General features: G+C 38.9%; 1 protein-coding gene across 2 annotated transcripts in view; it reads left to right on the top strand.

Moving 5' to 3' along the window:
* grm8a (glutamate receptor, metabotropic 8a) overlaps positions 1–22,952 on the top strand; it is a gene marked incomplete at both ends in the record, with an annotated part of 470,018 nt that overhangs the window by 226,949 nt on the left and 220,117 nt on the right. The window contains 3 exons of one of the 2 annotated variants that reach the window (XM_083935441.1): positions 33–173; positions 383–488; positions 2,065–2,114. In XM_083935441.1, the coding sequence (XP_083791567.1) occupies positions 33–173; positions 383–488; positions 2,065–2,114 (297 nt within the window). Of the gene's footprint in view, positions 1–32; positions 174–382; positions 489–2,064; positions 2,115–22,952 lie in introns of those variants that run through there. The other variant, XM_083935442.1, reaches the window with a different exon arrangement.

Genomic DNA, 22,952 nt, shown 5'->3' with positions numbered 1-22,952 from the left:
TTTCTGTCCCTCCTGTGTCTCTCTCCTCCTAGATGTATATCCAAACTACCACCCTGACCATCTCTCTCAGCCTGTCTGCCTCCGTGTCTCTGGGGATGCTCTACATGCCCAAGGTCTACATCATCCTCTTCCACCCTGAGCAGAACGTACCCAAACGAAAACGCAGCTTCAAGGTGAGGCGCAGTGAAATACTCTTACCTGTTAAATTCCTGTATATCTTAACTGCTTTGATTTAATATTTTGACTAATATTTGCTATGATTCATGCTGATGAATTGAGGATGATAATGTGGAATTACACTGAACTAAAGAGAGAAACCAGAACCCATACTACGCAAGTCTTTACTTACAATTAATAGATTTCTGAATCCGTGATGAAACAGGCAATTGTGACAGCTGCCACCATGTCTGGAAAACTGAGCCAGAAGGGAGGAGACCGGCCCAACGGAGAGGTGAAGACTGAGCTATGTGAGAGCATGGAGACCAACAGTGAGTAAGAGAACACCAATGTTTTATAACTATACATATAATAACTTATATGAACCTATATCATCAGACCCATTTGTATTTCATAAATCTATACAAAGCTTAAATACATGTGGAGAGATTAAAGCTGAAGCATACATACACAGTACACGTGCATATAGAGAGGTTAAAACTGAATACCAGTGAATATGAAACAGCTGCTCTTATGGAGTTATTTAGTTTTTCAATCAAACCATTGATCTCATCCTCCCAACTCATATATATTTTTGCCTTTAATTGCAAACCATGTTGAAGTAGCACCATTCAAACAAACAAATATTTCCCCTTGTGTGTGCATTCATGCTTAGACGCACAGTTTGAATGGATTTTTTTTCTTTTTTTGCCTTAATTAAGTAAAATCTCAATTTGAAAATTAATTTCATGCCTGACGTTTTTGCATGGCAAAACAGCTGACAATTTTTAAAATAGCACGGCGTGTCTTCTTCAAGCTCTGACAGTGAAGCACCATTACATTCTTCGGGGATCTAGTTTGTGTCGAGCTGGTTCTCCTGAGTCAGCAATCTGTGGATGAAATGACAGGAATTCATTTGAACGTGCATGCGTGCCTTTGTGTATGGGCATGCACGAGTGTCTATGTGTGCATAGCCTCCATTGATCCGGCGAGAGTGGGTTTGTGTGTCCTTTGGTCTCTCGATAGTTTGTGTTTGTAAGTGGTGTTAGTACACACGTCTCCATCTGTATTTTCATCAACACAAGTGTATCTCAGCCCTTCTGTGCATAAGTTTCTTTACAGTCTGTGCATGCAGGTGTATAATACATTTCAGACCTGTGGATGAAAACTACTTTTTCCCGTCAGCACTTTATTAGCATCAGTGAGGGAAGCAGGTCACATTTCATTCATTTGCCTATAGTTAAACTGCTTGCTCATCTCCTCAAATACTTTCAAATAGTTTATATGCAAATTGATAAGTTCCATATGGTCTGGGGGGGGGGGGGGGGGGGGGGGGCTATTTATTTATTTACTTTGAAGGTGATTAGCAGAATAGCAGAAATTAAGTTTACAAGTCTCTACTACTTTTTTGGTACCTGACATTTTGGTACCTGGCATTTGCCTTGAGAATGTATTTCTTTGGTATATGTATATGTTTCTCATCATTTTTTTCCTATTACTCCAGAAGTGTGATGGCAAAATACAAGTTAAAGAATGAAAAAAAAAAATACTAAAAGGGTTGTATGAAAGCATCAAGTAAAACAATGGCGCAGTTAGAGGACTGACGTCGTGCGCAAAAGTTGACATTTACCATGGAATGCTTGAGGGGCCACAAGACATAATGGGTTTGACAAAAAGCCCCAACTACTCAGGTTGACTGTGGATGTGACAATGTTACGTGACCATCTGAAGCAAAATCTGCTCTCAACTGCTCTTTCTTCTGTTCCTTTTCCCCTTCCACATCTCCAATCTATCTCTTCTCTTTCATTCTCACTCTCCCTCCTCACTCTCTCATTTCTCTTTGCTTTTTCTTGCCCCATCTTTTTCATCTACCTCTTTCCACCTTCCTCCCTTTTCATATTCACGCAGCTTCATCAACTAAGACAACATATGTCAGCTACAGCAATCATGCCATTTGAAGGGACCACAGAGGATGACAAAAGAGATTGGACATGAGAGTGGGGGAGGGCGTGTCTTGGGGCTGTGCCAAGCTAAAGAAGGAGCTGTCGTTCTTAGCCAGTCGGCCGAAGAACTGGCGGACAGACTGTTCGCCCAATGGAATCCAAGCATGAGACATTTTGTATTGTTCCGCATCAAACCACGGAGAAGTGGGACCACATAAACAGCCAGTCAGTGTGCCTGCTTTCCCGTTGCTCACAACTCATCGGTCCAACCATGAAGTTATCTGTTCTAAAAAAAAAGTGACATACCATAGGACACTCTGGTGGACAGAGTAACTATTAAAACCTACCAAAAAAAATCATAAAAATTTAAAGAAAAAGAAAAAAACTTTCAGAAACCATGTAGACATTATATATTAAAAGGCAAATGGGAGGCTGGGAAAGAGATTTAACAGATTACATTTTAAAAGATATTTAAAAAGAGCAATGTAAGAGAAAATCTATGAGACTCAAACATGTTTGTTGTTATTCTCTACTTGTAAGTATTTTTGTGGTTGTGACGATTTTTTCATTCTTGTCTCACCGTTGTCTGATGGATCGCCCTTGCATAATGAGATGAGTGTGTTTCCTTCTGCTGTCTTGGCTAACCGGGTTGTAGCCTTGGGTTGTGAACCTGTAAAATGCCATGTCGAAGCATGCCAGTTTTTATACAAAAAAGGAGATTTATTTATAATAAAGGAATGTTTTGCAAATGTGTAGATTGGTGGTCGTTTGTACATTTGTAGTTTTGAGGGCGATCTCTGTGCAGATTAGTTTAAGGGCCCGTCTTAAATATTGCTTCACTCAAAAATGTGCTTTCTTATGTTTATGTCCTCTAAAATGCCTGTTTTGACTATATCTGAGCAAGGTTTGTCACCAGAGAGGTGTTTTCTTCAGAAATATCTGTGCACTTTAGTTTTAGGCAAGCTAGAGTTGGTACGTCACTAATCCGCAAACTAATCTCTGTCTAATATGGGAAACAGCATTCAACGGGGGAACGACTTCGACACAAAACACCGGCAAAGAAACCTGAAACCTCCAGCAGAACGGACAGTACAGAGCTAAAACACACTGCCATCATTGCTGTCAGCTGCTGACAGTTACAAGCTAACGAGCAAAACAAACAACATTAACAAAATAAAGATGCTAACTACACTTACCATTCTGATACATCTGCTAATCGCCAGTTTTAGTGCACAACAGACTTCTCATCTGAGTCTGTCTGAAGCTGGCTCAAACATGTTGGCCTATGGCTGAATTTCTCTCTCCAGCCATCTTGATTCACATTGCTCTTTCACCAGTCAGCCTGGGGGGGAAGCCAGAATGTAGGCATCGAATGAGTCTCAACAATAGCAAGAGCTTGAGCAGTGTTAGAAATTCTCAGTGAGGGATAAAGAGTATATGTGCTTCCAGCCCCTTCTCAGGGTTTATTATAAGTATTTAGTTTAGCTTGCTTTCCCAGATGAAAAGTTGAAAAATATATATTTTTACATATTTTAAAATGTCTCTGGAGGCAGATTTGAAATGATCTGAAGGTAAATGGATGGATTACAGATTATAACATTATCCATTAAAACATCAGCCTTAGTTAACATGCAAATTGATATTGCATCATGCTTATTATACATAGACATTGCTATGTAATTGATGAGTGAGCATGCAGACAGAAGATTACTGTGTGGTTTTCTTATTTTTCTCCCCAATGTTAAGTGTAATATTCCAGTATCCAGACTGAAATAGCTCAACAACTATTGGATGGATTGCCGTGGAAATGTGTCCACACATTCATGGTCCCTAGAGGGCGAATCCTAATGACTTCCCGGTGATCCCCTGACTTTTCCTTCAGCGTCACCATGTTGTTGACATTTCCGGTTATAACATTCTGTGCACACATTCATGGTTGCCAAAGGATGAGTCCTAATGACTTTAGTTCCTCCAGGTTTTCCCCTAGCGCTACCCTGATGTTGACATATTTTGTTTTAGATTGAAATGGCTCAGTAACTGTTTGACAGGTTGCTGGGAAATGTAGAACAGATATTGAATCATGCCCTTCTCTGGATAAATTGTAATCACTTCTCACTTTCAATCTAGTGGGTCAAATTATTTAATTTGCCCAACACTTTCATTTTTTTTCATTATGCAGGCAGTGATTATCCTCAACATCACAACAGTTTATGTTACAAAGTGAGGTCAAGTAAAAAAAAAGAGTCTCAAGTTTCACAAAAAAATGGCTACTATCAGAATTAGGGCTGTTCCTTTTTCTAAAAATCAATTTTTAGAAACACCCCAGAAAAAATGGTGACAATGTTATTTACAACGATAATTTAGGCTTATGGACCTTACATTACACCAAGCTAATAACACATTTTTAGATACAAATTTTAACAGCTGTATGACAATCTATATAATCCCAAAAATACTTTCACACACCGCTTCTCGGATTATTTGGTGTTGTGAATGTCTGCTACTGATGGCTTTGCCCGCTGGTGTCGCTATTTTTGTAGCAAACAACATTACTACATTGTGGAATAGGTCAAGCTGATAATGAATGTTTAGACCACCCTCTGCTGGATCACAAGGCAAACTACTTCAAATGGTCTGTTGCGCTTATAGAGTTAGTTTTGAATTTGAATTCCATTCCAGTTCTGTCCTGCTTTGAATAAAAAGTGGCTCTAATGGAGACTAACTTTAAAACACATTAATATAATTGAATCCAAAAGAGTCTCAGATATACAGTCATATCGATGCCTTATGTCGTCTACATTAATTTGATACCATAGCTAGATACTTTGAAGATGCTTTAAAACGGAGCCCACTACGGCCTCTTAAAGTCAGTAATGTTGGAAAGATCTGGCATATGTCTTGGTTATATCCAGTGGAAAAATCTGTTTTCAAGTTGGATTTTGGTAGTTTAATTCCCAATTTATTTGCATGAAATAGTCTTACCTTTGAGTCACTTCTTCCCTCCTCAACTGTATCTCAGCACTGTGTTGATCTCCCCACTGACGAGATGTTGATGGGAGAAATCTGTCAGAAAGAAGGCCTAGAGGGGGAGTTTGACAGTGAGAGAAAGAGATAGATATTAGAACAAAGTGGACAGAATTCCCCTCTCTGTACACCTGAGAAATCCCCACCAGATGTTCAACCTTCAAAAATCTGTGAGCTAAGAAAGACACAGTCAGCTGCGTCAGTAAATCCGTTCTTGTGTCAGAGAAACAATCGATAGTGCTGAAGGCAAAGTGAAAGGACAAATCACACTATGTACGCCAAGATGGCATGTCCTACACATGAGTGTCAGATGAACAGGTGTAAAATTCAATGAGTGTGTTCTTAAAAATGTATGTTGTTTTCAAAATACCTGTGCAGTCTCTTCTGTATGCCATAAAAATGTTCCCTCGATGATGGTATCGTAGACAAAATAGTAAAAGAAAAAGCCTTGTTCCATAAGCATAAAATCACAGCTACAATTTCTGCGGCTGACATTGACATTGTTATCTCAACAGCCAAATCCCAAATACCCTTAGGCAAAACACTAAATTCCTTCCTACTTATTTACTGGAAGCTGCTCAGGTAAGACGTGACACATGTTTCATGACTCTAAACCTCATGGAACATGTTCATAAGCCAAATACTTACTTCTACAGACGGACATGTTGCCAGGGAACAATAATGGTAGCTCTTGTTAGTATAACGCAACAACTAAGTAGTCATCCCTATTTTAATATCAAGAGTATATACTGTGTACAGCTGATATCATTTTCTGCTAAGAGGCTCACTTTTTGAAATAAGAGCACATAAATCCCATTACCTACATATATATGACTGTTTCTGGTTGCTCTTACTTTGAGCTTTCCAGAATGTAATAGGTGAAAAGAAAGCATTGGAGAATGTGAAATGAAATCAGAACAGTCATTTTTATACCTCTGATTGGTAACTGTGTATTAAATAATCAGGGTTTTGCAACAGCATATTGATAAATTGTAGCATCAGTAGATCATGAAGCACTGAAGCCAAATGTTTGCCTGAGTTATCTATCTGCGGTTTCTTGTTTGAAAAAGCAATCAATCCAGGGATTGACATGTCATGGCCCAACATCACAGTTTTATTAAAATGTGAGCGGTACATGCAGAGCGAAAGGTCTGTGTCGCTTCAACAGGTGGATGCCTGCAGGCAAGTGAGCGTGTAGCTCAAGACGCAGTGGCAACACTGATGGACACACTGTTCATCTGCACACACAGCCCACACTGCAATGACAAAAATCTGGTTAAAATTGGCCAATGTTCCCCTTAAAACCACAGCAAAACGAGGTTGTTGGCATGGGTATGACTCAGCGTTCACTTAATATTACCGTGAATATCTTGGTGTCTAGTGATTGGTTAGGGAAAATTAAATGTCCCTTCCTCAACGGAAGTCGGTTAGAGCGGAGGCAATGTCAGACTGAAGATGGAGTGTAAGATAAATGCAGATGTCGCATTAAGATTAAGCAACTCATATCTTTTCATTTAGATTAAGCATTTCTCATCTTTTCTTGAGTGTGGAAAGAGTGGATGAGTTTTCATATCAAAAGCTACTCTGGGAACTGTAGGGAAATCCCAGTCTCGAGCAGATGCTGGTAACCTAAGTCTTCTGTCATGCAGTTGATTTATGTAAACAAAGGTTGGATTAGCGCTCTGGCAAATATGATGAAATGGATAACTGTCGAGGGATCTAGGGCTGCGTCCTTTAACACTTGTTTGTCATCACACATGTAAATCTGTCATCCAGTGTTTCCGGAAAGAAACCAGATGGTGGCTGCTTTGACCTCGTCACTTCAGTCAGTGAGTGATACAGCTGGATCGTGTTGAGGACGGATATGATGTGATTAATAAGCGGTGAATCAGCCTGACAAAAGTGACAGAGCACAGGTGTGGAAGATAATAAACCAACCGTAACCTGTTAAAATATTTTTTACTAAGAGGGAGTTTTTTCAGATCCATAATATCAGCATCCTTCTAGGCTTCTGTATATTAAAAAGAAACGTCTATGTGACAACTTTGACAACAGGGCCTGAGGAAGGTGCTGACCAATATGACATTTCCAGGGTTATTATGTATGAAATCCCCTATGATCAAATTTAATTTTAAGACGCCACTGAAGCAAACATCCGTAATAATGTATTTAAAAAAACAAACAAAAAAAAACACCCACTTTGACATGCAAATAATCTCATCTCTATGCAAATTTAAGACTCAATATTATTGAAAATTCTGCTCGTTTTTTTAGGTCAGGGTGGGTCAGGTGTCTGCGCACATCCCCCATGCCCAAACCCAGCTGTGCAGCACAGCACAGCTCACAGCGGGTGTAAGACAGCATACGGAGCATCCAGACTGTATGCGTACTGTGCAGGAAACCATGTTGATTGATGTCATGCCATGGCACACCATACTACTTATGTGTTAAAAAAATATATATATATATTTTTTTTTTTTTCCGGTCAGTATATATTTTATTATAGCACTTTTAGCTCCTTCCACTGTAAAACCATATTGTAGGCATGGTGATGGACATGCTAACCAACAGAGGCAACAATCCCTGTTGTCTGCAGCCCACTAATTCAATTACCAATCTCAGACAACTGCCAGTGTGACCAATGAAAGAAAACATCAGTGGGTGGCTGAAGAAAACTGCTCTCTTTGCAAAATCACACCTCTTCCCACTTGAAATAAGTGTGTTTGAGTGTGTTGCGGGCAAACAACAGATGGTTCACCACTGTGCGATCTGTCTCCATATGGATGGAAAAATGAGGCTTCGATGCAGCAAGGCTGATTGGCTTGGTGGATGCCTACACTATGGTGTCCAGACCAGATGTCAGAGTCATTCAGAGGGTCCTGATTTTGTCCGTATTCATCAGACATCTCAGAATATCCGCTAGGAATTACACTGACTAAAATACATCATACTACCATATAATTTGATTTGGTCATTAAAGTTTCCGCTGGCAGTAATCTCCTTTGTGTTATTAGATACTTAATAATTTAATAATCTACTTACTTACAATACATTACCAGTTTATAACAACGAGAGCTAGTGTTGGTTGTTATGTTAAGATGTTCTAAATTGAGGGTAGTTTTTGAAATAATCAATCCTAGATTTAAGAAAGAGGGGGAAAAATACAGGCTTCTTATTTCTAGTTGTCAATCCCACATTTTGCTGGTTGAAACTTTAACTAGCGGATTAACTTAACTGTTAACTGCTAATCAGTCAAACCTCAGTGCGATGAGTTGGTTGGCGATGAGTTGGTTGAAAACCTCTAACTTTTTAATGTTTTGACTTGTTATTAAGAGAATGTTGTGAAAGAGGTCTTAAAAATGATATAAATATATTAATACCTAAAGCAACAACATGCAGGATTTTCAAGCACCCCTTCTTGTTGGGAAACGGTATTTTCTTTGACAACTGTCGCAAAAGCACCTACTAGTAGTCCAACAGCATGAGAGCCATCGGAAATAAATCCCTCATCCTCTCCACCGGCAAAACCTTTGCTTTCTTCAGTTTAGTTTCATTTTGGGCCATGACATCAACACAGTATACACAGTATACAGTCTACAGCCAGGCATAGACACGCCACGATTTTATTATAGTTTTTTTGTCTGCACAGGTGTTGACCCAAAATTCGAAGTTGCATTGTGTCAGTGAAAACAATACAGATGTGTCATTAAACGTATCCCAAGTTGATGGAACTTGGTCGAGGAAATATATTTTGACGGTTGTCACCAGTAGATATATTCTAGAAGGAGCTGTTCTTCTTTATGCAGTTGACTAGTTGCCTGGGAGACAGACGAACCCACAAGCTCATGTTTTATTTGCTCTCAGATGCATCTGGTCGCCGTCTGCTTTCGACAGATTTTGAGCAGCCTGAGACGTGCCGAGCCAGTTGCAACAGTTTCTCCAATATGGGGCTTGTGAGACAATGTCTGTAAAGAGGAGCACCGTTTAAGCCTGTTCAAAAACAACCGAGATGTCCGCAACTGATGTGGAACTTTCTGTTGAAGCCTCTATCGTGTCAGAATTGAACAAACTGGACAGTAAATTTCCGATAAATCAACTGCGTCTTGAGAAGAAAGATGTGTTTGCCGTTCTTCTGACAGAATTTGGTTGGGTTTTTTTTCCCCATCCGCTGTGCGCCAAGTCATGCTTTAATTTGCTGTCATCAGCTGGTACTTCTGTGCTGTGATTGCACTGGTGTGGAGAAATCCAAAGCTTGACGGGCCTGTTTTTCCTTTTTACGGTTAAAAGTTATGATAGAAACAATTCTAATACGGGAGAGTGGGTTGGCTTACTATGTCAATTGAAAAGTATCTTATTTGTCTGTGAACTAATCGCAGCCTGTTTGTCCCTTGACCCTCTATTCTTTGATATACTTGGGAAACGTGTCACAATAATTTACATCCATGAAAACAATCAATGAGGAAAGTCTAAGTTATTACTTCCTCAAAGAATTTTGTACTGCAGTACAGCAAAAACTCTTCCTCAAGATGACCTGTAGTTGGGTTTAAAAAAAAGTGTAAATGACTTTTCACTTCCCTCTCCAGACACTGTATTAGTTTCTCCTGTGAAAATTTGCTAAGTAACTGTCGTCCATCCATCCATCTTCAACCGCTTGTCCCTATCGGGGTCACAGGGGGGCTGGAGACGATCCCAGCTGACATTGGGCGTGAGGCGGGGTACACCCTGAGCAGGACTTGAATAACTCTTGTCCATATCCCAAACCTTGAGCAGATAACAATATAATCTGAGGTTTATAGGAAGATTGTTTTTGTATTAAATTTATTCATTTATTCTAATGTCATTTGTACTCAATTTCGCTCAAGGGGAAGCACTTTTTTCATTTTATTTAATTTTTTTTCTTTTACTTTTTATTTCATTGCTAATAGGATTTACTGGCACTGGAAGATCAAAAATGAGTTTTGAGAATGACAATTCTTATTTTTATTTTCTTATTTCCACTTCAGTGTAATATTTAGTGCAACACTGTGTTTGTGTTTGTGTGTGTGTGTGTGTTTTATAGAAAGTAGGGGAACAAGTTTAATTTCAAAGGTTCCAGATTCTTGGGCATATGAAAACTTTCGAATCGCTCCTCAACACACACTCTGGGATCACAGTCGTACAGTTATCTAAATAAACACAAAAGTGTATTCAGATATTGTGTGTCAGTCTATCCCTGAACAATTGCAGCTTCAAGATGTTACATATTCAGAAATGTTGGGGCGTACACGAATGCAGAATCTAAATAATATAATCTTTACAAATATCACAAATCCCTCTGGCTATTATATTTTTAGTGCTCCTTTATTTCCCGGTTTCTAATTTTAACAGGTCATCTTTTGGGAGACATAAATGCATCAGTACCCTTGTGGGAGTGTGTGGTTGTGTGCACTTCTAGCCATTCCTATTTGTGAGAATGTGTGCTAATTTTTTTACTGTCAGTCCTCTGTGCATGTGTGCCTGTTTATATAAACATACCCCAGTGAGGAGACGGGACACCTGGGAGAGATGCAAACGACAAAAATGTCTCACCTGTCAATCAAGCGCTTCCTACACTGTTGTGTTAAGTAGGAGGAGGTGGAAAAGAAATCTGAAATGCTACCATCCCCTTAATGAGAAAGGCCTCCGTTTGGGAGTTAAGAGTGCTTAAGGAATGGAACAGTGATTTGAGAGGGAAAACAAAGAAAGAAAAACAGCCTGTTTCTCTGTGTTTAAGGTTTCTCAGGCAGTGTGCAAAAACTCCCAGCCGAGACTTTATCGTAATTAGCTCTGTCAGATGGCCTGTGCCAGGGGAAGCTATTACCTTAAATAGACTCACCAGTGATACGGATGCTGGTTCTTACAGATGTTTGCATGCCTGTTGAAGATGCAGCTGGCTGGAGCCGTTGTGGGCACTTTTCCAGTTTTGTGAGTGTGCTCACTGATGCAGAATTAAAAAAAATAAATTGGAAGTTGGGAGAACATAGAGCTCACATTCATTCTATAAACAAGCTTCATTAAAAAGGAAAAAAGAAAATACAATACCCTATAATCATATATATAGAAGACATTGATTGCAGAGTAACAATCGATTAGGAGTTTTTTTTAAAGATTTAACTGTGAATCAACCTTGGTTCTGATTCAAACCCTTACGATCTATTTGATTTAAGATTAGCTCTACATTTGTTTGTCTTACACCTCATGGCTTTCTATTAATCCCAGTAAATTACGCAGACACACAAGTGTGAAAATAGACTGGGTCTTTAAAGAAATATTTTTTTAATGCTTAGTTGGTCAGCAGGCACAAAAGTAACTTGTGTGATTAGTTTTAAAGTTGTTCTTTGGATTGGCTTGTTTATTTAGAATTAGATGAGATGATTCTCCTGATGTGTCACTGCCGGAGAGTAGGCGTGCATATGTGTATTAAGTCTCTGCAGGAACACATGCTGTTATTTAGTTACTGAATTACAAGGCCTGACACCAGTCACCCAATCATTGGAAGTCGTCATGGCTATTTTTTTTTTGTGGATGACCACACAATAGTTACTTTGACGCAACGTGTTTTTCGTTCACGTCAGTATTTAACTATTAAAAGGGTTAAATAGCAGAGTTTTATTCGTTGTGCACTTTTTTCAATTTCTAAATGAGAAGTGTTTTCAAAACACTACCTGCTAACAGCACATAGGTTAGGGCACCTCTTGATCCCTCCCTCTTTTTATTCATGTGGAGATGTTCATGAATAAGAAAAGAGCCTTATTTATATGCAGAGAAATCATAAGACCACATTTAGCTACATATGACAAGAATGGGCAGGTAAAGCTCAATCCTTGAATCGTATAGATATACTTTCAACAAAGAAAAGAAAGCATTTCAACTGATTTCCTGAATTTTGATTGCTTCATAGTATGTCACATGCATGTCAGCAAGTCAAACCCAAATGAAGTCCAAAAAACATCTAAAAACCTGCATGTGACTAATAGAGGAGCACAAGATAACACGTTATTCCCATGCATTTCTCCTCTGGTATCATAACAGGACATCTGTGGCTGACGGGCAGATTATCTCCACAACTCTAAGGTCACATAATGATAAGATTATGAGGTGTGAAAGGGGACTTACATTTCAGGAGGAGGAGAGAAGGAGGATAACTGGGTAAAGAAATGCAGGAAAAAAATTTAAACATTGAAAGGATTTTGTTGTAATGCTCTCTGATAAAGGATAAAAAATAAGGTGATGGCAGAGGGAGATAAAGGAGGAGAAAACTCCTCCTGGTTTATAGCTCATATAGCATGTCGAGCCTTAGTTTGCTACAAGTGGTTAACATCTGTTGTAGCATGTGGCTGTGTAAATAATAGCTGGCAAGTTCAGCCGTAAAGAGGAAACAGTACAGGAGGAGCAGGTGCTTTAAGAGGCCTGTTCTGTATCAGGCATTAACACGCAGTTCCAGTTCACATCCAGCTTTTGTGTAAATCTGATTTAGCTGGATTATATATAGACCTTTAAAACGTGCCTCCAGTATACAGGTTGAAGAATTGTACGCTTATCCTCACAAAACACACATGACTCTCACTGGTAATATTTACAGGCTTTAAAATATTCAGCAATCATATTGGGCCTCTTTCATGAAGACTAGCTCTTGTATTTGCTCGTAAAAAATGGAATAATGACTCACCTGTTTCACAAAATGTGGGCAGACAAATGATTTGTCTTGGTTTGTGAGGAGTGATGTTCTACACAATACATAATTAGGATAAACACTCAAATAATAACAGAAGCATTCCTGAGTTACAAGTCTAAAAATTACCATTTTATGTGTATAAAACATATTTCTATCTAAATTTTGTCTCCAGGAGGACAGTGAAGACTTTACTTTGCATGTGCCTGTAATATCGGATCTCCTAGGGCATTCATGTAGTTTTTATGACTAAGTACATTTTGTCTGAAACTTTCTTTCAAATTTTGGCATCACTCATATTCTCCTCTGACAGATTATCTTTTCATGAGCACAGAGCAGCATAAATCCATGAGCAAGTCATGTTTGGTAAGAAATTGAATGTGGCACGGCACAGAAGTCAACAAAAGCAGTGACTGGTGCCAATTACCATAGAGAGGTTCTAAGGTGATTTTTATAGGCCAAACATTATACACAAATACAGTAAAAACTACAAACATCCTCTACATGCTGCACCGAGTCCACTCCCATCTGGATAAGGGAAGCGACACAGCGAAATTCTCTTCTTGGACTTTTCCAGTGCCTTTAATACCATCCAGCCCCCTATACTTCAGGACAAACTGAACAGGATGGGAGTGGACCCCTTTCTGGTTGACTGGGTCAGAGACTACCTCACTGACAGGCCACAGTACGTCAGGCTGAAGGACAACATGTCTGACACTGTGTTCAGCAGCGCTGGCCCCTCTTCTCTTCACCCTGTACACCTCGGACTTCTGTTACAACTCAGAGCTGTGTCACATACAAAAGTACGCTGATGACACAGCCATTGTGGGATGTAGCAGGGGTGACAGAGAGGAGGAGTATTGGAGTCTGGTGGGGGACTTTGCTCTCTGGGGCCACACTTACCATCTACAGTTAACACCTCCAAGACAAAGGAGATGGTCATTGATTTTCGGAGGTCCAGACCAAGACCTGCTAGATGGAGCTGTCATACATAATTTATCTTATACATTTCCTCTACATTTAACTTAACTTATTTTATTTTCTGTGAATTTTATTTTACCTGTATTCTTACATCTACTTCATATACAGTACATTTAACTTAGAATTTATTGTTTATGGTCTATTGTGTTATTGTTGTTTTGTTTTATACTAGCTAAGAGTTTATTGGTTATCTTATCTTATACTGTATTTTTTTACACCTCCCTTGTGTTTTTGTAAGCTGCTGGAAACTCAATTTCCTTGCAGGAGTCATCCCAAAGGGATCAATAAAGAGAAGTCTAAGTCTAAACAGAACCTAGTTCAGGTGTGGATAGCACCTAGGATTACTCATATCACTTAGTAGATGCTATACATGGCTGCATCTTACCAGCACATCTAATTATTAACAAACACCCCATCTCAGATAAATTTTCACTCTTACCCAGATGTTGTGATTGTTTTTTTGTTTTTTGTTTTTTTTGGGGGGGATAACAAAGAGCATAAGGTACTTCCTTAAAAATTATGTCTCATTCCTTGTATGTCTGCAAACTACAGTATGTGTCTCAACGAGTCAATAAAAAAAAAGTCTTTCCCCCCTATTCGTCTGACAATAGGAATTAATTTCAAATCACGCATATGTCTCCCTGATGAACAGAATTGCTTTTCAGGCTGTGCTTTGCCAGAGAGAGCCTTGCCAGTGGAAATGAAACTGACACACAATCTTATCCGCCATTGTATTTGGGAGTGCAATACACACCAAGTTTTGTCAGTTATTTGTCACAGTTCTTTGTCTCTGAACAATAGGTGACTTTGCCATTGTTACTGGTGCTGACCTGAACTTTCTCCTTTCAGTTTTGAAGAATTGAACAGCAGAAGAGAGGCGCAAGGAGGAGACTAAAGAGACAGAAGGAATTAGCGTGGGGTGTCAGATTTTGACGTGCAAAAGATTGTGTCAAATTGCATATTAGCAGGATCTTGTGGAAAGACTTTAAAGCAGTTTCGGTAGGTTAGATAGAGCTTTAATTCAATATTGGATAGCAGATAGTCAATCATATCATCAAGCACTGGTGTGAGTGAAGGTTCTTCCAGACTGTCAGAACATAAAAATAGTCTGTAAAATCTGAAAGAGCATTTCCTTTGAAAATTTCAATTCAAGCCATGGTAGTGACATGGCTCTGTGGATGGTAATTCAGGGGTGTGTTCAATCACTTTGGTCCTGACTGAAATGTCTCTACAACTTTTGGATGGATTGCAATGAAATGTTTCACATACAGTATATATATGGTGCCCAGTGGATGAAGCTTAATGAATATGTTGATCCACTGACTTTTTATCTAGTGTGGCATGCAGTTCATTTTTTTTCCTATCAAGTGAAATATCTCAATTTCTTCTTGGTGAGAATGTTAGGATACCAACATGAGTATTTTGCTCAAAGCACGGCTGTGCTTTAATACAGCCTTTAATGCAGACTTTTTATCTTGTCAATGATTTATTTGTATAAAGGTAGTGGTTGTTATTGACCACTTAAAAAGTTACCCAGGGCTTTCTGTCTTTGGCCAAGATCAAATGAATGCTAGATTTTGTAAAATCCATTTGCATCTGACACAGAGATACTGGAGAAACCTTTTTTTCTGTCTCTGCCTCCTTAACCTGGTGTGAGTTCTCCTGGAAGTCTTTTTTTTTTTTTTGTATAGACATGTTTTTTAAGACAGAAAATAGTGCTTATCAAATTTAAACCAGCCTTTCCTCTATACAGCATGTTGTTAACTCACCAAAATTGAAATGGTTTTAAATTACCAGGTTGGCTCAAATGACTTTTCCAGCATTTTGGGAGATCTGTCTGACAACCACTCTTTACCAGATAATCAGTGTCAGAGATCAATGGAGATTGTCAGTAAGGGTAGGATAAATGTGCCAGAACCTTCTGAAATTCGAGTCTGGCCTTAAAACGCTGTTTGATCATTGAGAAATGTAATGGTACTCATTTTCAGTGGAGACTATTAAACCATGGTCTGCAAGCTGCTTCAAAGGCTTTTCCAGCCGGCAAACCGTAAAATGTTTCAGAAAATCAGGGATTCTTTCGGGCATAACAATGGTCCATATAAAAGATACAGAATATTAACACAAGACTCAGCTTTATTGCAAAAATGTCAAATGCCAACTGAGCCCATGCACACACTGTGTAAAAGAGAACAAAAAGACATGGATAAGATTTGCATTAATGTCGAATAAACTGCTTCCCAACTCATCTCACTTAAAATGAACGAGCAAAGGAAAGGGAAATCAAGTTGGCAAAACACAAGTGAGCTGGATGAGAAAGCGACTAACTGACTTAAATGTGTCTGCTGTATGTGGTGGAATGAGATAGAATATTAAACCAACTTGTCTTGGTGATAGGGGGAAAAATGATTAAAGTGCAAGAAAAGGAGAAGAGTAAAGAAAGTGGAGTGAGGAAGGGAAAATAAACTCAAAGTAAATGTAAAATCATGGCATATAAATGCATAAAGTGTATGATTTTCAGTTGCTTCTTTGTTTCTCTTCCATCTTTTTTGTCAGAATCGTCTAAAAACAATTTTTTTTTTAATCTATTAAAAACATGTTTCTTATCAAATAGAGCTCAATAGTGAGGCTCAGGATTTGAAATCCCTATTCATATTTACCACGATCTATGAGATTCTGAAATGATGGTTCATGCTCCTGTAGAAGCCACAAGTCTGTATGACATCCGCCTTGTTTGTGATGTCCTGGAAAAGTACGGCACTACCCACAATCCAAAGCCGAACAGTGACATCTGTAATTGGTGGAACTCGCTGTTACTAAATGTTTGTCACCCGCGAATGTCTAGTGTGTTGCTACCACTGAATTACATGCATGTTTATGTACACAGTGTTATGCTTTTGCCTTTTCTTATGTTTTCCAATATACATTTTTTTGTTTTGCACCGAATAAAATTTTAAAATTATAATGGCCATGATTCATTTTGTAGTCACTTGGCTTGTTTCCAGGCTTAAAGCTGTTTAAAAGGGGACTTTCTGAAACGTCAATGGAGTGAATGAATGGGAAAATTCACGTCCAGAACCAAATCTGTTTAAAGAGTTGGCGGTTACTGTTGAGCTCTATGGAAGTCTGCAAAACATTTTGCTGTCTGAAACAAATGAATCAAGCCCCTAGGAAGGCCTTTAGAAGGAAAAAGAAACGGTTACACTTGTGGACTGTATTGCCCAAAGTGGTAGCCTTATTCCATAGTTTGGCCAACAGGATGAGTGATTTGATTTCATGATTTCAAGGGATTCGGTGACTGTAATTCAGTTCACAGCACCAGAAATACTTAAAGTATTGTATAATTAGTAGAGAATAATGTTTTGCTAAGGAAAAGATAACTTTTGAAGTTCAACATAAATTGTTTGACCACAATGTGATAAGAATGTAAGAACAGCTTAACAAAAAATATGTTGAGCATGTTTCCTGCTTGGCATAGACATTTTTGGTACTCGTGTGTGCCTTTGCAGTATGATTCAAAAGACATTTGTCCAGAGCAACAATTAGGCATCCATAAATGTTAATAAAAAAATCTCCACTTAGGTCTAGCGCAAAGAGAAACCCTACTGAGTGTAAAACAATTCTCTCAGCTTGGGGTTTGGATCCTGGATAAAGGAAATCTGCAACTATTGTGTCTACCAACGACTGAGAACTGAGAATAAAAGCACAATGGGTATCATTCATAGAACACTATCAGAGAATGGACCTTTTGTTTTTAATAGATCTTCAATACAACTGATTCAAAATAACTGGACTATTCAAACAGAGTTGGGCACAAAGATGAGGATAACACCTTCTCAATCTACTTCTTTCACAGACAAGACTGTCAAACTGTTGGATGCAACTTTTTAATGGTCCTATTTATACTGATTCAAAGTCCCTGTAAACACCCTTATATTATATTAGTGCTTATATAATATGTTAACAACATCATACTCTACGTTATCTTAGCAAGAGATAAAAAATAATATTTTAGACTTCCAAATTCTTTGTCTTCACAAAGAAAAATAATAACTTCCTTCTCACTTTTATCTTATTTTTTCAGCTGCTTCTGTTAGGGGTCCCCACAGTACCTCATTTTTATACAACACTTCATGTCCTCTGCACCTTTCTATGTCTCCAAACCGTCTCACCTGAGCTGCCCCTCTAATATATTCATTCCTGATTCTGTCCGTCCTTGTCACTCCCAGCGAGAATCTTCAACTCCAACTCCACCTCCAGTCTTTTTGTTAGAGCCACTGCTTCCAAACCATACATGCTTCCTACTTTTGTACTGGTATGAAAGTGCAGGGTCACAAAAACACTCCTGATGACCACCCCTGAAATCTAACTGGCCACCCCATGTGCCCCCCAAGTAAGAGACTAGTGGGAGCATAGGCAATCTTGGAATTCATTACTTTCTTCCAGGGGCTGGGGCAGGCTCCATCTTAAAGTTTTAAAGATATTGATATGATATAACACCAGATAACCTCAGCAATCGGGACCATCTATGACATCTAGCTTGTTGAGAAGAGGGCCTCATAATGTTCCAAAGTTAGGCAAAATTTTGGCAAGGGAAAAAGTGTTTCCCTTGTCTCTTGACCTTTCACCTCAAGATATCTGAATGAAAATGAGCTCTATTTGTACCAGCGAGTTTCCCCTATACATAAATGCCCACTTCATGGTAATCATGCAGTTTTTAACCAAAATTAATAAATTCACTAATTCTTAAAGGGGTCAGTGTGAATATTTCTGCATACTGAGGTCCTTAAACAGTCTTGGAAATGAATAAATTGGGTCTGAGTGAAAAGCTGAAACTCTATAGGATTGAATGAGCCCAATTGTATACATGTGTGATGATGTTAATCCCAATCGTAGTCACTTCATTTTCATTTTTTTTAAACTTGATGTCATTGTATAAAATTACCTGCTGTGACCTCTAGGATAATTACATCCTTGTGAGTCTTTATGACCACAAACTAAAGAGACCTAGGGAATTCAGGGGATTCATGGCTTTTCAGCTGCATTGGCAATAAGGAGGTTTCTCACCAGTTTCCACTCCCCATCAGTACTTAGTACCAGTACTCCCCATCCAATCAAAATCTCCAAATCTCCCCCCAACACATACTACATGCCAACCCTGCATAGGTCAGAGCCCCCCTTAGGACACCCCAGTCAAAAAGTCTAAATAAGCTACTGCAACAAAGGAAAGGCTTAATGGTTGGCTTTTTATGTAAATTAGTATGAGTAAACATAATGGTCGACTGTTAAAATTCTGTTAAAAATGGTCATAACAGGCTCCAAAGCTTAGGCAAGGCTGCTTATTAAAGCTGAGGCCAATCGGTGTAGTAAAGAAAAAAATAATTTAAAGTACGTGTGCATAATTTGGTAACCATAGAAACATTAAATAGTGACCTTCTTGTGATATTCAGAGCTATTGATCTTGAAGCTTTACAGAGTTTTAAGGGAATGCCAGGCTTTTTAAGCTCCAGTCCGAAGGGAATAGCCACTGATAAAAGGGTTGTGTCTCTTTGTATTTCATAGCAATCAGTTGAATGATGTGGTTCCTCCCTGTCTGTAATGCACCTTGGTCGCACAAAGTTTGAGTTCAAAAGAACAGCAGTGGACTTTGCTTTGTCAACTTCCTATCTCTTTAAACACGCACAAACTTGCCTCACAAGGCCATTCAGCTATATTCCGGTTGCTTTGCTAAGATGCACTTTGGTTTAACCTGGAACTTTATACTTATACCTGTGTGTGGGAGGATTTGTCTGTACATACATTTTGGCGAGTTAAAGTGTGCTATGTGTATGTATGTATACACATGGGCATCTTAAACCATGTCTAACCTCCTACTCACACACATACGGTTAGGTAAAAAGAGACAGGAAAATCAAGAAAACATTTGAGCCTTTAGATGGGTTGGACCTTTAAAAGCCCCATTTTCGTAATGGCGTTTGAATTTGAAAAATGGATGCACAAGAAAAAATTGGCCATTGTGTTGCCAAAATTTCACAGTATAAGCCCCTGTCTCTGTCCCTGCAACGTCAAGGCATTTCATCTAATGGCAGAAATGGCACTCCTCCACTCTCCTTTTCAGGGGCATCATTCAGAAAGTGCCAGAAGGCATCTCACTGCAATCCTGGTGATTGGTCATGTCATGCCATACCCATTGGGTGTGTCATTGAGTTAGCTTTTGAGAGAGTGTGTGTGTGTGTGTGTGTGTGTGTGTGTGTGTGTGTGTGTGTGTGCGTGTGTGTGTGTGTGTGTGTGTGTGTGTGTGTGTGTGTGTGTGTGTGTGTGTGTGTGTGTGTGTGTGTGTGTGTGTATGTGTGTGTGTGCGCATGCACAGGAATACAATAGGGTTGTTTTTGCTGTGTGTGTTTCTGTTTGTATGCACAAGAATGTAACTAAGTTAGAGCATACATGTCTGCAGGTTTAAGTATCTGTTTCTGTGCGAGAGAAGGCGTAGAAAAAGATGTGCCTTCTTTGATTACTTGACTATGAACCCCAACAAGAAAATATGGATGCTCAGAGAAAAATTGGTAAGCAGATATTGTCTCCTGGGACACAGAATGCAGAATGTATTTCACTCCACTCCAAATAACAGAATAAGATATTTCCAAAACTGGCTGAGAAAATTCCAAAACTTTATGAATCATGCTGTGAACAAGAAGCCTGTGTCCTGCCCGGGTGAAAATACCCAATTTATATAAATATTTACATTTTTCAGTATATTTATTATGAAAATACACGTTTGAGTTGTTTTTTTTTTTTTGTTTTTCATTTATCTTGTGCAATTTTCACTACTACGGTTTGCATCATTGCTACAATATCCATTTGTGTAGCTAAAGAATGAAGGTTTGAATTAACTGTTTCCTCTCAGATTTATTTCAGTAGTGGGGGCAGGCCAAAAAAAAAAAAACTTTTAACAAACTAATCTGAAAATTAGGATTCTTTTAATGCATGGTTTATATTAAAAGCAATACTTTTTCCGACATCCATTGGAGAAAAGCCTGTTCTCCTTCCTGCCCTCAGGAAGGAGTTACCGCAACCTGCGTAGTAGCACAGCCAGGTTCAGAGGCGGTGTTTGTGTGTGTGTAGGAACAGTTTCTACCCTGCTGCTATAAGACTGCTAAACAACAACGCATACTAACTGTCCCTCATTGTGCAATATGTGAAATACTGAAATAATGTGAAATGCAATAATAATTAGTCATACTAGTCATCTCATATTTGAATGTGCAATAACTGACAGTATTGTTTATTTCAGTTTTGTAAATATATTGATTAATACATTTATGAGCCATACATGTAAGTTTGTTCTACTCTACATTTTTGTCTTTTTCTGAATGACAATAAAGTGATTTTGAAAAGTAATGTTATCGGTAATATGATCCACTTTCACAGAGTTTTTATTGTGAAAGGTAAGCGGTAGGAAGTGGAGCTATCTTTGCTGCCTTTGTCGAGGTTGATGGAGTCAAATAGTTTTTCGTGTGATCCTTGGCTGTATGAAGTCTAGTAGCAGACTTTTTGGTTGTCTTTTAACCCCCATAAGTAAAGAACACAACGGGATTGGTTGATGTCTTTTTTCGCCAACCGTGATCAGGAAAAAAATAACGTTGCTTTTTGCCGTGTAATACTCGCGTTCTGTGCGTAAGTCCTCATGAGAAAAACAACAGTTAGATATAAATATATTTAATAAATTGACGTGCAAATTAATCGTGCCGCCCAGATTCTAGAGTGCTCCATCGATGTTCCTTCACTGTCTTGTGAATTTCATCAATCAAAATTATTTCATTTTGCTAAATGCCCCAAAAATGAGAGAGTATATTTTAGATAACTTTTTATTACTTTCTTCAAGGTCAAAAGTTTACATAAATTTCCTTAGTATTTAGTAGCATTGCCCTTGAACAGCATAACTTGGGTCAAACATTTTTGGTAACCTTCCACAAGCTTCTGACAGTACTTTGCTGGAATTCTGGCCCATTCCTCCTGACAGAACTGGTGTGACTGAGCCAGGTTTGTCGGTTTCCTTGCTCGCACACGCCTCTTTTAATCTGCCTACACATTTTTGATGGGATTCAGATCAGGGCTTCGTGATGGCCACTCCAAGACATTGATTTTTTTTGTCCTCAAGCCACTTTTAAACTATTTTGGCAGTGTGCTTAGGATCATTGTCCACTTGGAAGACCCATTTGCGCCCAAGTTTTAACTTCCTGCCTGATGTCTTGAGATGTTGCCTTAATATTTCCACATAATGTTCTTTCTTCATGATGCCATCTCTTTTATGAAGAGCTCCAGTTCCTGCTGCAGCAAAACAGCCCCACAACATGATGCTGCTCCATGCTTCACAGTTTGTATGGTGTTCTCAGGTCGACAAGCTTCCCCCCTTTTTCCTCCAAATGTAACGGTGGTCATCATAGCCAAACAGCTCCACTTTAGTTTCATCAGACCATAGGGCATGTCTCCAGAAGTTGAGATCTTTGCCTTGGTGTTTTTTTGAAAACTGTAATCTGGCTTTTTCATGGTTCTTCAGGAGACACAGCTTTTTTCTTGCTGAGTAGCCTTTCAGCCCATGTCGGTGCAGGACTCGTTTCACTGTGGATAATGACACTTTCTTACCAGCTTCAGCCAGCATTTTCACAAGCTCTTTAGCTTTTGTTCTGGGGTTGTTGATTCGCAGCTTTCGGACCAAAACACGTTCATCTCTGGGACACAGACCCCGTCTCCTTCCTGAGCGGTGTGATGGCTGGACATTCCCATGATGTTTATACTTGCGTATAATTGTTTGAACAGATGAATGTGGCACCTTCAAGCATCTGGAAATTCCACACAAGGATGAACCAGACTTGTGGAGTTCCACAATTCTCTCCCTGATTTCTTGGCTGATTTATTTTGATTTGCCCATGATTTCAAACAAGAAAGCAGAGTGTTTGAGGAGTGGCCTTAAAATACATCCCCAGGTGTGACTTCAATTAACTCACATGTTGTCAGTTAACCAGAATCAGAATCTTCCAAAGCCATGATTTCATCATCTGGGCTTCCCCATGTTGTTTAAAGTACTTTTTGTGTATGTAAAATGTTGACCTTAAAGAAAGTAACATAAGAAAATCCCTAAAAAAATCTCACACTTAACCACT

This window comes from Echiichthys vipera, assembly GCF_963691815.1.
Source record: "Echiichthys vipera genome assembly, chromosome: 20".
NCBI classification, from domain to species: Eukaryota; Metazoa; Chordata; class Actinopteri; order Perciformes; family Trachinidae; genus Echiichthys; species Echiichthys vipera.
Note: the sequence above shows the minus strand (reverse complement) of the source record. Positions and strands in the feature narration are given on the sequence as shown.